At 37.8% G+C, this 13,867-nt stretch overlaps 1 protein-coding gene across 1 annotated transcript in view; it reads left to right on the top strand.

Moving 5' to 3' along the window:
* NBAS (NBAS subunit of NRZ tethering complex) overlaps positions 1-13,867 on the top strand; it is a 394,400-nt gene that overhangs the window by 40,789 nt on the left and 339,744 nt on the right. Inside the window, exon 10 of the mRNA XM_026454698.1 lies at positions 11,426-11,564. Coding sequence (XP_026310483.1) covers positions 11,426-11,564 — 139 coding nt within the window. The remainder of the gene's footprint in view (positions 1-11,425; positions 11,565-13,867) is intronic.

The following is a 13,867-nucleotide window of genomic DNA, read 5'->3' as shown; positions in this document are numbered from 1 at the left end:
TGCGGTCAGTTAATGATACAGTAATGCCATAAGATTGTAAACTCCATGAAGGCAGGGAATACTTGATTTCATCACACAGTATTTCCTACACTGCTAGCTTAGCACCTTGCAAGTTTTAGACGCTTTCTGAACTGACATTGAATTGACTTCAATTGAAGACTATAATACATGAAATTAACTTTATAGAGCCTTTACTGATGACCAGATACTTATATATGCTGAATCCTACTCATCACAATATGCGATGGTTTCATAACTGCTCTTGTGTGTGTAGAGAAACCTAAGCTCCTAGAGCTTAAGAAACTTTCCTAAGATGGCACGACTGTTCAGTGGTAAATTCACGTCTTTGATTCCCATGCCCAGTAAGCTTTTCTCTGGCAAACTTTGGCCTGTGGGCCAAATGTGGCCTGTTTCTAAGCATAGATTTTATCTTTTTTAAATTGTTGAAAAAGACCTCAAAAGAATATTTTATCATACATGAAAATTATATGAAATTCAAATTTCAGTATTTATAAAGAAAGATTTATAGGAACATAGCCACACTTTTTTTTTTTGTTTTACATATTGTTTTTCATGCTCTGACATAAACTAGTAGTTGTGAGAGACCATATGGCATACCACAGAACCTAAAATATTTATAATCTAGCCTTTTACACAAAATGTTTTCTGGCCCCTGTTTTATGTCATCCGACAATCTGAGTGTGGGTCTAGTTCTGTTTGGGAGGTAGAAAGTAAGGAGTGTTGAACTTCGTAGATTTTTTTCTAGTTCTTTTTTTGAGACAGGGTCTCGCTCTGTCCTTCATATATGAGTGCAGTGATATATGTGATCTTGGCTTGCTGCAGCTTCTACCTCCTGGACTCAAGCGATCCTCCCTCCTCAGCCTTCTGAGTAACTGGGACTACAGGTATGTGTCACAACACCCAGCTAATTTTTAAATTTTTGAGGCAATGGGGTCTTGCCATGTTGCTCAAGCTGGTCTCTAACTCCTGACTTTAAGTGAACTTCCTGCCTGGGCCTCCCAAACTGCTGGAATTACATGTGTAAGTCACTGTGCCTGGCCTTTCCATACTTCTTGATTCTAAACTCTAAATTGTATTTTAAGAAATTTATAACTGAGTACCACTCAGTTTTAAATATGATGCCCAGTCATCAAATTGCCAGGTAATGATTTCATTAATGAACTAAGAAGTCCAGGAAAAATTCCCAAATTTTATCTTTAATAATTAATCTTTCAATATAATCAGTTTTCTGTGATTATTCTTAAGCACATGTTGACTAAATAGTCTGATGCATCATAATTTGACCTATAGTAAAGTGTATCTTCTGGAGATCAGATAACACATTCAAACATAAAGTAAAGCAGTGGTTCTCAAAGTGTGGTCCCTGACCAGCATCATCAGAATAACTGGGGAAATGGTTAGAAATGCAAATTCTTGGCTGGTTACAGTGGCTCATGCCTGTAATCCCAGCACTTTGGGAGGCCAAGGCAGGAAGGTCACTTGCGCCTAGGAGTTTGAGACCAGCCTGGGCTACAAAGGGAGATCCCTGTTTCTACAAAAGATTAGAAAAAGAAAAAAATTAGCCAGGCACGTACGTGCCTATATTCCCAACTACTTGGGAGGCTGAAGGTGCGAAGATCACTTGAACCTGGGAGGTACACTGTAGTGAGCTGTGATTGTGCCACCTGCACTCCAGCTTGGGTGACAGAGTGAGACCCAGTCTCAAAAATTAAAAAAAAAAAAAAAAAATAGAGAAATGTAAATTATTGGAGTCTATGCTAGACTTCCTGATTCAAATGCTGCAGGGTGGTGGCCCAGTAACCTATTTTAACAAGCCTTTTAGGTGATTCTGAGGCTTATGTTATATCCGAGAACTGCCAATATAAAGTGTCATTATTATATATGCTTTCTTCTTATAAATACCTTAATAAATAAGGATAAGCAGAGTTTAAAATATTCAGCTAGCAGGATTTTTGTAGTAAAGAATGTTTAGGATCTACTACAATGAATTAATATTGAGAACATTTCAGTTTTCCCAAGAGTTATGTCTTCTAGCTGTGAATTGATAGGTGACGTTTTTTGAGCCCTTACTTTGCCAAGTGTGGTTAAGGCAGTTTTAAATTTTGGGATATGGGGAGTATTTTCTTTCTTTCTTTTTCTTTATTGGTCACTGGTCATTGGACAGATTTCTTCCTTGGTTTTAAGGAGTTTTAAGCCACTAGATGGCAGATTTTTCCAACATTTATTAGATTGAAGAGCCTTCTTAATAAGCCATTTATAATTATTCTTGAACCAATTTTTAGTGTAACTTTTTTTGTTAATTAAAAAATTTAAATTGCTACATAAGATACCATGGTATCTTAATATATATATACAATGTGTAATGATCAGATCAGGGTATTTAGGATCTCCATTACCTAAACATTTGCCATTTCTTTGTGTTGGGAACATTTCAAATCTCTTCTAGCTATTTTGAAATATGATAAATTATTATTAACTGTAGTCATCCTACTATGCTATCAAACACCAGAACTTACTCCTTTATCTAACTGTATGTCTGTATCCACTAACTTTCACAGTTCGTCAGTATCACGCATAGTCGGCTGCTTAGGGGCTTGCATTCTGCCCGTACTTGCCTTTTCTCGTATTGCCCTGGTCACGTCTGTGATACCGCCCCGTGTTCTTCTCTGGCCTCTACCTTTAATCTTGCTCCTTTAATTCACTCCTCCTTAGGTTTTTTCACTCCATCAGTCACAGTTTATTTTTGTTGTCCGATACGTGTGTTCCTGCTTTGAGTTTTTGACTCTTAGAATTTTAGAGCTGGAAAAGAGTTCATCCATCATTTGGTTCAACCTCTTCATTTCTCAGGTGGGAGAACTGAAGCCTAGAGAAGTTAAGACAAGGACAAGGACTATGTCTTATTTATCCTTGTGGCACTGTAGTTCTTGGCACTTAGTGCCCAGAGAGATGTGTCTTTTGAAATAACCGTAGTAAATGCTCTAAAGGATACAACAATATATTAGACACAGTGTCTGCACCCAAATGGCTCCAAGTGTAGTAATGGAGGTATGATTTAAATGACTGTTATGTGATAGAAGGTAGAGCATGATTAACTTCTTGCCCAGGAAGTTAGCAAGACTGAATATTTGTACTGTTAAGGACCTATTGGAACCTTCTGCCCTGTTTTTTCCCCACTTGTCCTTTAGAGGCTGGAAGCACTCATTGCAGTTCTTATAGTTCTTTGAACACACCATTTACAAACTCATCTCTGTGTTCTTGTACATCATGTTGGTTTAGAATGCCCTTGGCTTAGAAGGCTCTTTACCTAACCCCTTTATCTGTCTGGGAAATTGTTTAATGGATGAACCTTTTACTGGTGCTCCGCTGTGCAGCCTTCTTTGACCTCTTCCTTCGTGCAGTTAATGTGTCTTTTAGGCTGCTTTTGTACCTAACTGAAAGGTTTCTGAAGAGGTCTTGTGCAGTAGTGGTCAGTGCTTACTGGTTATTTTACTTGTGGTGGACTCTACTCTTATTTATTCCTCTATATGAATGCATATCCCTGGCTGTTTGAGAAAAGGAAGGTACAGAAGTAATGCAGGCCCCCTAACCAGCACACCATATGTGGTACCGGACAAAAGTGAGAGTTAAGAGTTATGCTCAACATTGATTTCCAAAAAATTAGAAATAGTTTACTAAGACGTTTCGTCAGTGGCTTAGCATATTCCTCATTGGTTATACGCAGTTTAGTAAACATTAATGGCGTGAAAGGAATGTCTCAAGATTATATAGTTTCTTTTGAGCAAAGGTTAGTTAAACTTGATACTCCTGATTCTAGACCCATCATTTGCCTGCTATTTTCCATAAAATTTGAGGTTGAAGATTAATATGACTTGGCTCTGTGTCCGCACCCAAATCTCACCTTGTAGCTCCCATAATTTCCATGTGTTGTGGGAGGGACCTGGTGGGAGATGATTGAATCGTGGGGGCGGGTCTTTCCTATGCTCTTCTCGTGATAGTGAATGGGGCTCATGAGATCTGATGGTTTTAAAAAAATGGGAGTTTGTCTACACAAGCTCTCTTTGCCTGCTGCCGTCCACATAAGATGTGACTTGCTCCTCCTCGCCTTCTACCATGATCATGAGGCCTCCCCAGCCATGTGGAGCTGTAAGTCCAATAAAACTCTTTCTCTTATAAATTGCCCAGTCTCGGGTATGTCTTTCTCAGCAGCGTGAAAATGGACTGAGACAAAGATTATTGGGAAAGATAATCTTTTTCTTTCTCTTTCTCTCTTGTTTTTGTTGAGGGGAAGTAAAGTTTTGCTAATTCCCATGCCATGTGCTTTAGTGTAGAGGATTTAATTTGTATTATAAAAATTCCATTTTACTGTATCTTCATAGGATAATTTGAAAATATTTGCTTCAAATTGTTATTTTGAAATTAAGCACTTAAAAGTCAAATAAATATTCTGTATATTTAAGGATCTAATGGTTACCATTGCTGGTAAATATTCTAGGTGGAGGAATTTAATGCAAAAGCAAGTAACATTAATGATATAAATTATTTGCTACAGTGTTAGCTTCTATAGACTAAATTTCTTAAAAAATCTAATAATTATTTTAGTAGTAAGTCCCAGTCCCAGAATACTGAAGATATAATCATTAATGTATACACAACCTCAAAGTATCACAAGGCACATTATATGATAATTTCTTTTTCAGTATTTCTCTAGACTTGTGGGTTGATGCAATGTGTTAAAGCCAATTCACTGTTTTTTTTTTTTTTCGCTAGACTTCATTAACTAGAGAAATTTATGTGCATAATTTGGGATATTGTATCTTGATGTTCTTCTTATTAAGTTAAAAAAAAAGGGAGAGAGAAGGAGAAGTACAGAGAATAATATAATATACAGATGGTCCCCAACTTGCAATTTTTTTAACTTAAGACTTTTCCACTTTATGGTGGTGCAGAAGCAATGCACATTCAGTAGAATCTGTACTTAGCATTTTGATCTTTTCCTGGGTTAGCAGTATGTGTAGGATACTCTCATGATGCTGGGTATTGCAGCGAACTGAAGCTCCCAGTCTGCCGTGCAACCACTAGGATAATGTGATCAGATCATGAGGCAAGCAAACAATACTCTATATACTGTGTTGCCAGCATTTTTTGGATATTGTGTTGTGTGTTTTGACATCCCATCACATGTATAAAACACCCATTTTTCACTTACAGTATTTTCCGTTTACAATAGGTTTATTGGTTGCCTGATCATAAGTCAAGGAGCATCTGTAAACCTACGTACCTACTACGTTCAATTAACAGATATTAAATGTGTCTTTCTTTGACCTAAGATGTACATGTACGTGTGTGTGTATACTACACAAACATATATAAATATCAGAGACAGTAATACAAACAACATTCCCTACTTCCATTCTTTTGTCTAACTTTCTCCCCTCTAGAAGCAGCTGTCATAATTTTGGTGTGTGACCTTCCAATATGTATTTTTGTATTTGTTCCCTTCACATTGTATATGTTTTCCTGAACACTTTGTTTGGTTATTTGTCCATCGCTTTTAAACATTTAAAATATTTCTAATTTTTCAGCATTATAAATAGTGCTGTGAGGATCAAAAAACTACCTATCGAGTACTATGCTTGTTACCTGGGTGAAAAAATAATCTGTACAGCAAACCCCCGTGACACACAATTTACCCATATAAAAACCCTGCACATATACCCCTAAACCTAAAATAAAACTAAAAAACAAGACAAGCTTCACACTAAACTTTTTTTTTTTTTTTTTGCCAAAAGATGAATATACCCATGCGAGAATTTCTCTATAGTTTCCTTAGAGCAGAGTTTGTGGAGTAGTTGGTTGTGTGCATTTATTTGATATTGTCAAGTCGCTCCAAAATGATTGCTTCAATTTGCAATCTCTCCAGTAGTTTATAAGGGTTGCTAGGTCCCTGAACATTCTAGAGGGTGATTGGTGTAAATCTGTGTTGTTTTAATTTGCATTATTGGCTTTTGGATTTCTTTTTTTGCGATTTGCTGTTGCTTATCCTTTTTCTACTTTTCTTTTGGACATCTTTATAAATTCTGCCTACTGATACTACTAATACTTTGTTAGTTCTATGTGTTGTAAATAACTTCTCCCAGTCTTCATTTTTTTTTTTTTTTTGAGATGGAGTCTTACTCTGTAGCCCAAGCTGGAGTGCAGTGGAGCGATCTCGGCTCACTGCAACCTCTGCCTCCCAGGCTCAAGCAATTCTGGTGCCTTAGTCTCCCGAATAGCTGGGACTACAGGTGCACGCCACCACACCCGGATAATTTTTTGTATTTTAGTAGAGACGGGGTTTCACCATGTTGCCCAGGGTAGTCTCAAACTCTTGAGCTCAGGTGATCCGCCCACTGGGCTTCCCAAAGTGCTGGGATTACAGGCCCGGTCTTCATTTTATGGATGAAAGTTTTAAATTTTAATATGGTCAAATTCGAACGAGGTTGTCTTAATGATGGCAGGGTAGGAAAATGTTTACAGGTCAAGATGCACAAAGCTCAGCTCATAAGTGAAAGATTGATCAGCCTGAACTGAGTTGGCTCTTCTTAGAACTTTTATTTTGCCATGGGAATTCTGTGTTTTTCTAGTTTCATTAAATCAGTGTGTTCAATTCCATAAAAAATTCTTACAGGATTTTATGTGACATTGCATTCAATTTGTAAATTAAGAGGAATTGGCATTTTAAAAATATCCACCAAAGGAGATAGTATCTCTCCCTCTTCATTCACCTCTTATAATTGTCACAAGCATGAAATTTTCTTCTTGATGTTTCTTTAAAAATAGCAAATTCTTGGCTTAGCATTGTCTTGTCCATTTTAATCAGTGTGACTCCAACTTTCCCTGCCTCCATTGCCATGACCCTTCCCTTCTCCTCACCTAAGCAGTGAGAAGGTGGATGTCTTTGTACCCTCTTCACTCTGTGCTTCCTAGTGAGAAATGTGGACATTCAGTTCACAGCCCCTCAGCAAACATGTATTGAGTATATTGTGCTGACTTTCAGACTCTTCTCTTTCCCATTGACTGACTTTTTTTAAAGTTACATGGTTTTACCAGTGGAACTTTATTTCTCCTCACTTCTGGCCAGTGTTGCCGTGGAAGCTGTTCTGAACACTGTGATCATGATGGAGCATGTTTATTTGGCCAGTCATCACCATAAGCCTGCTTTTACTTTTACTTTCTTAATCACTTGTAGATTAGTTCTAGTCAACATTGTGCGTCTTATTAAATAGTAAAGTAATGGAGTCTGAATTGGGGTTGATACCCCTTGGGGATTTTGTTTGTTTGTTTATTTTGAGAAAGTCTTGCTCTATCACTCAAGCTGAAGTGGTGTCTGGATCTTGGCTTACTGCAGCCTCTGCCTTCCAGGTAGCTGGGACTACAGGCATGCACCGCCATGCCCAGCTAATTTTTATATTTGTTGTGGAGACATGTTTCCCAGGCTGGCCCCTTGGCATGTATAACTAAAGAAAAACTGTTTCGTAGATTTAGATTGGCTTATCATCTTCAGATTGGTCTGTCATCTTTTGTGCCAATAATTTCATGCTCCCATGTGTTCTTCCTTTTCTGTGTGTGTGCGTTTTAGAGAGTGAGCTTTTAAATGCAGAGAGCATGCCTTGTTCATCTTTGTACACTCAGTGCTCTGCACATTGCCCTGCACTCAGCAGCTGCCAGTTGCCTGTTTTGTGAAGATGTTGATTGAGTTATCTCCATTTCTTCCCCTTTAAACATACTCGAGCACCCGTGCCTACTTGGATGTGGGAACACATATGCATTCTTAGAGCTGGAGCATCAGTGTCCTAAAGCTGCTGTCTGTCTGATTGGAACAGCACATGATTCGTTTCATCATTCTGCTGCTTTCCTACTTATTCTTCAGTCTGGCATGAATGGAGGAAAGGCTGGGAACAGATACTGAATCCCTTTTGTTCTCAGGGGATCTTAATGTTTTGTAGCCAATTTAATCTATGCATGGCTATGCTATTTATCAGAATTCATACTGAGGAAGTGTCTTGCAATACCCAGGACATAAAAAATCTGGATTATCACTTAGGTCTGTAACTCCTTCAGTAGTCAGCCAACTTAAAGTTTCATACATATGTTAACATAAATTTAATTAGTATAAATTATATATTATAAATAAACGTTTATTATATGTTTTTAACACAAATATATACATTGGACATTGATCAAAGTGACATTATTTCAGTTATCAAGGAACTGTTTTACAGTGGCCTTTTGGGAATTTATTGAATTCTCAAATAGTGATTATTTTTTCAAATAGTGGTTACTAGTTTTTAAAGGTATATTTTAGGAATCACATGTTTTTGGATTGAAAAAACATTGTGATTAAATTCTGAACTTTGGATTTTCCAAATTACCCCTTTTGTTTCTATTTATTCAGAGGATTTTTTCCTATCAAATGGACTTTTGAGAAAGAAATTTATGTAAAATTTGAAGCATGTATAAAAGTAGAATAGTATACTGACTCCTTAGTGTCTGTTACTCAGTTTCAACAGTCAGCTCATGGCCAGTCTCATTTCACCTGTATACCCAGCCATTTCCCTATCCACCCTTCCCTGGATTATATTGAAGCAAATCCTGGACAGCGTATTATTTCATCTGTAAATATTTCAGTGTGTATTCTACAAAATAAGGACTCTAAAACATAAACATGATACCATTAGCACATCCAAAATAATTAACAATAATCTGTCAATATCTTCAAATATCCAGACTATGTTCTCCCTTTCCCCCGTCTCTTTTTTTAGACAGGGTCTCACTCACTCTGTCACCCAGGCTGGAGTTCAGTGGCACGATTATGGCTCACTACAACTTCGGAACTCCTGGCCTCCGGCAGTGCTCCCACCTCAGCCTCCCGAGTAGCTGAGACTGTAGGTACCTATGACTACACCTGGCTAATTGTTTTTGCAGAGATGAGATCTCACTATGTTGCCTAGGCTGATCTTGAACCCTTGGTCACAAATAAAGTTTTGGGATGACAGACATGAGCCACTGCACCCAGCCTGTGTTTGCTTTTAATTCATTGATCTGCTCTCCATTTCCTCCTTCTATCTGTTGCTCTTTTGCTTTGATTTTGTGTATGTGGGTTCTGAAAGAAAACCCAGGCTATTTATTTTTTAGTTTCTCACTGTCTAGTTTTTGTTGATTGCATCTTTGTAGTGTTGTTTATTTTTCTTTTTTCATCAATATTTTCTCCAAATTGAGAGTTAGATTCTGAGGGATAATATGATTTTATCTGCACGAGATATATCCCCCCTTTTTTTGGGAAATAGTTTACTGTAATAGAATCATTTGAGAAGAATGAATGCTCTGGGCAAGTAATACTTACACTACTAGCCAGACTTTGGACCACAATCTCTTTTGCGCTGGTGAGCAGGGTTAATTACGTGTTAGCTCTAAGGATTTGCTTAGGGTAGGAACAGCCCAAATAGGTTGCTTCAAGGCATCATCGCAAAGTTTTTTGCTTCCAATTTGCTGAGATGAAAATTTGTTAGAGCCACATATAAAGGCAGTAGGGAAAAGGCTTTGTGTGAAGGCTCAAGTTGTGTTTCTGTGAAGAAAGTGCATTTAAGTTACTTTATGGATTTTGAGATTTTGAGTTGGGCTACACTTCATAATTAAATCGAGAAGGATTTTGTACTGTTTTGAAAAATTTAGATCTAAGAGTATATGGTACAGATGAGTTCTTTAATTGTTATCATTAGCTTAGTTCAGAAACACTTTAGAAAGTGAGTAGTCAGATGAGAAAAGGGCTTTTGGTGGCATTAGAGTGTGACAGGTCATCTGAGTTTGGGACTAGGAAGGAAAAAAGGTATATATTCATTTTCTATGAATAACAAACTTGGTGATATAACACAAACTTACCCTGTAGTCCTGGAGATCAGAAGTCTGAAATGGGTCTCACTGGGCTAAAATCAAACATATCCGCAGGGCTGTGTTCTTTTCTGGAGGCTGGGGAGAATCTATTTTGTTGCCTTTTCCGGCTTCTGGAAGCTGCCCAGATTCCTTGGCGTGTGGCCCCTTCTACCTTCAAAGCCAGTGGTGGCCAGTTGAGTGTCACATTACATTACTCTGACATTGACTCTTCTGCTGCCCCTTTCTACCTTTAAGGATCCTTGTGATTACTTTGGGGCCACCTGAATAATTCAGGATACTCTCCCTATGTTCAAGTCATTTGGTTAGCAACCCTAATTCCATCTACAACCTTACATCCATGTAATAGAACATATTCACAGGCTGCAACGATTAGGACATGGGCATCTTTTGGGGGCCATTGTGTGGCCTGCCACACAAGGTGAACAAAGTTAACAGAAGCCAGGTGTTGCTTTCTACAATAATATAGTGCTTTTGACTACCTTGGGCATACACCGTCACTGGTCTTGAAGGCCCAGTATTGAGAGCTCATGGTGTTATGTCATGAGGTACTGATATTTATAATTTTATAACTTTTAAAGTTAGCTTTAGTTGACGTAAATTGTAACTGAGTTAGTCCGATATGCCAACTCTAAATAACTTTATGAAGTGTTTTCTTTGACCTTTCAATTTCTATGTAGAAACATACATTTTTCAAGATTTGGTTTTTCTATGGGTATGGCCAAGAAGGAGGTAAACAGAACTTTCAGACTTTTTTTCTTTCTTTAGACAGATGATTATGATATCTGTTGTACAGGTCCCTGCCAGAAGTACTGAACATAACTTTAAAAATTGTGACTGTTGGGGTTCCATTATTAAATAGCTTTGTTTATAGGGTGGTTGCACAGTAATGTCTTTTAACTTTTAGTGTATGTTAGGCTGTTTGCCATGTTGGTAACTGGCCTCCAGTTGTGAATGGAGTGTAACAAGCAGCAAAGTGAACCAATCATAGTGTGCAGCTAAACTATCGACCAGTCTTATTTTTGTATAATTATTGCTCTGTGGTTCTTTCACATTCGGTCTCTCCCGGGTGTCATTTCTTTCTAGCATTCTGTAATGGCTCCCTCATTGCATCAGATAGATTGCCATAATTAATACATAATGTATCTGGGTGAGGCTACACATCTATTAACGTTTATTGGTGTTGATACAGTTTTTTTGATATTCAATTGCCAGCCTTAAATTTTTTCTTCATTTCTATGTTCCCACCTGGGTTTCAGGTGCCTGAATATATAAGCCTTAGCATACGGTGAAATTCTAATTGAAAAACAGTTTGGTTTTCTTTTGATTGTTTGCTCTGAAATATTTACCTTCCAGGTTTAACATATATTAAGAGTACTTTGTAAATTTTCTTTATCAAGGTGACTGTTTCTGCTCTTTGTTTTGCTCTTATTTACATTGGCAATTTATCGATTTTTAAAATTTTTCTCTGTTTTAGACTTTTGCTGGTCGGTGGATGTGAAACTGCTGAAGTAGGCATGTCAAAAGCTTCCAGCTGTGGCCTTTCTGCCTGGAGAGTTCTTTCAGGATCACCGTATTACAAGCAGGTTACTAATGGTGGAGACAGGGTTACTGCGGTAAGTATGAGTTATGAGTTATGGCACTTCACTTTGCTGTGTGTCATTTCACTATGCTATTTGTCTTAGATAAGTAAGTCCTATGTAAGGTATAGAGGAAGAAATAATTTCGTCTTAAATGAGGACAGTGAATTAATGCTGGTATAATTTTATTTCTTTCAAATAGCAAATTCACCTGAGGCATGTTGTATTTAACTGGAAATAATTTTTAGTGGTGACATTTTCAGATATTAGAAAACCAACCTGACAGTAATCCCATTCCTTGTATTTGCTTGTTTAGATGTAAACATGTATTAAGCACTTTTTAATGTGTTGGCAACTATTCTGAGTGCTTTTTATATGCTCTAACTCGTTTAATTCTAAGTAACCCTTTGAGGTAAATATTCTTACTGGCCCAAGTCTGTTGATGAGGTGGTGAGTGAGCTGTAGTTAAGTAAGTTGCCCTGGTCATCCAGCTAGCAAATGGTGGAATTAGAGTCCAGATTTCCATATTGTTCCATATTTATATGGACTATTCATCTAGCCATCCATTCATTCCATACTTATTTATTGGGCTTCTGTTTTGTGTCAGGCAGTCCTTGAGGCTGTAGTAGTCAGCATAGGCTAGGCTCTATTTTGATAATTCAGACAATCAAATGAGCAAATGCAAAGTCCTGACATGTCTGTGGCCTATCATGTTCAGATGTTTTCCTTATTTTGTGGCAAAGCCTGCTGTTGAGATCATGACTCTCCTGGGCAGCTTGTTTCAAGTGATGGTGAAAAGATCTGTGGAGAGTGGTGACCTTTTGAGCTCCCACTATCTCAGTTTATGGTTTTAGGAAGGGAAGGGAGAGATAAAAGTTGGAATTTTTACTGTCTTAGACCAGAAGTGACGTTGGTTCTACTTACAGTTCATTTATTGTATTATGGCCCCTCCTAGCTTCAAGGGGCCTGGGAAATAGTTTTCTGTGTGTCCAGAAAGGTATGAAAAACTAGGTATTGGTAAATAGTAATTATGTTTACCATCCTGGCCACACTGCAGTCTTACATATCTTAGTTATTTGTGTAAACTGCATGAAAGTGAACACTTGGGCCGGGTGCAGTGGCTCATGCCTGTAATCCCATCACTTTGGGAGGCCGAGGCGGGCAGATCACAAGGTCAGGAGTTCAAGACCAGCCTGACCAACATGGTGACACCCCGTCTCTACTAAAAATATAAAAATCAGCTGGGTGTGGTAGTGTGCACCTGTAATCCCAGCTACTCAGGAGGCTGAGGCAGGAGAATCACTTGAACCTGGGAGGCAGAGATTTTAGTGAGCTGAGATCTTGCCACTGCACTCCAACCTGGGTGACAGAGTGAGACTCTGTCTCAAAAAAAAAAAAAAAAAAGAAAAGAAAAGTAAGCACTTGGTCAAAATTATGCAGCTTGGGCTTACCATGTTACCTAGTGGGCCCTCAGATATTTTTTCAGTAAGGGAAGAAATGTAGAAATTAAATTGAAACACAACAAAATGCATTCATTTTGATAATTAATTTGCCTAAAAATTTATTGATTTCAAATTATGTTCTAAAACAACAAACTTAAAGATTTTAGTATTGAAAATAAACTAATGAAGATGTACTTTTGAAAAGAAATCTTTAGCAATTATAGTAATCCTCTGTGAATTTTATTTTTAGCATTTAATATATACTGCAGTGTGTGATTGTGGTTTAACCCAACAAAGTAGTAGTTTCTTTTTCTTTAAATGAAGGCAACTTACTGGTTATATGACACCAGACATTAAACCAGTTTGTACGTGTAGAACAGCTTATGCAGTACTGTGCATATGCCTTTCCTTCTATTTATTATCCATCTACCTAGTCTACCGGCCCTTTATTCTCTCTGCAGAACCTAGTAAGGAGAAGAGTGGGTGTATTATTGGCCACATTTCACAAATAAGGAGCCCAAGGTACAGTAGAACATAATAACTGAAAATTGAGGCATGAGATGGGCCAGATCTTCTAGTTTCTGTTCTGCACCCCCCGCTGCATGAAATTATGTTCGTATCAGTGGCACTAATATATGCTGTGATGATTATCCCATAATCTATAAAAAGTAAAGTGAGGTAGAAGTTACTCGTACATATTGGACACATTAGTTCATATCTGTAGGAATTTAGCTATGATTATCTCTCTGATTTAGGTCATATCCAGCTTGTAGTTTTATATGCAGGATGTTTCAGGGCAGATCTTAGAAAGAGTTTGAAGAAGTTTCTCTCAGCTCTGTCTAAAGTAAGCATGATGTCTGCAGCTTTCTTGGCTCATTGCAACCACCGTCTCCCGGG

Source organism: Piliocolobus tephrosceles, chromosome 15 (assembly GCF_002776525.5).
Source record: "Piliocolobus tephrosceles isolate RC106 chromosome 15, ASM277652v3, whole genome shotgun sequence".
Classification (NCBI taxonomy): domain Eukaryota; kingdom Metazoa; phylum Chordata; class Mammalia; order Primates; family Cercopithecidae; genus Piliocolobus; species Piliocolobus tephrosceles.
Note: the sequence above shows the minus strand (reverse complement) of the source record. Positions and strands in the feature narration are given on the sequence as shown.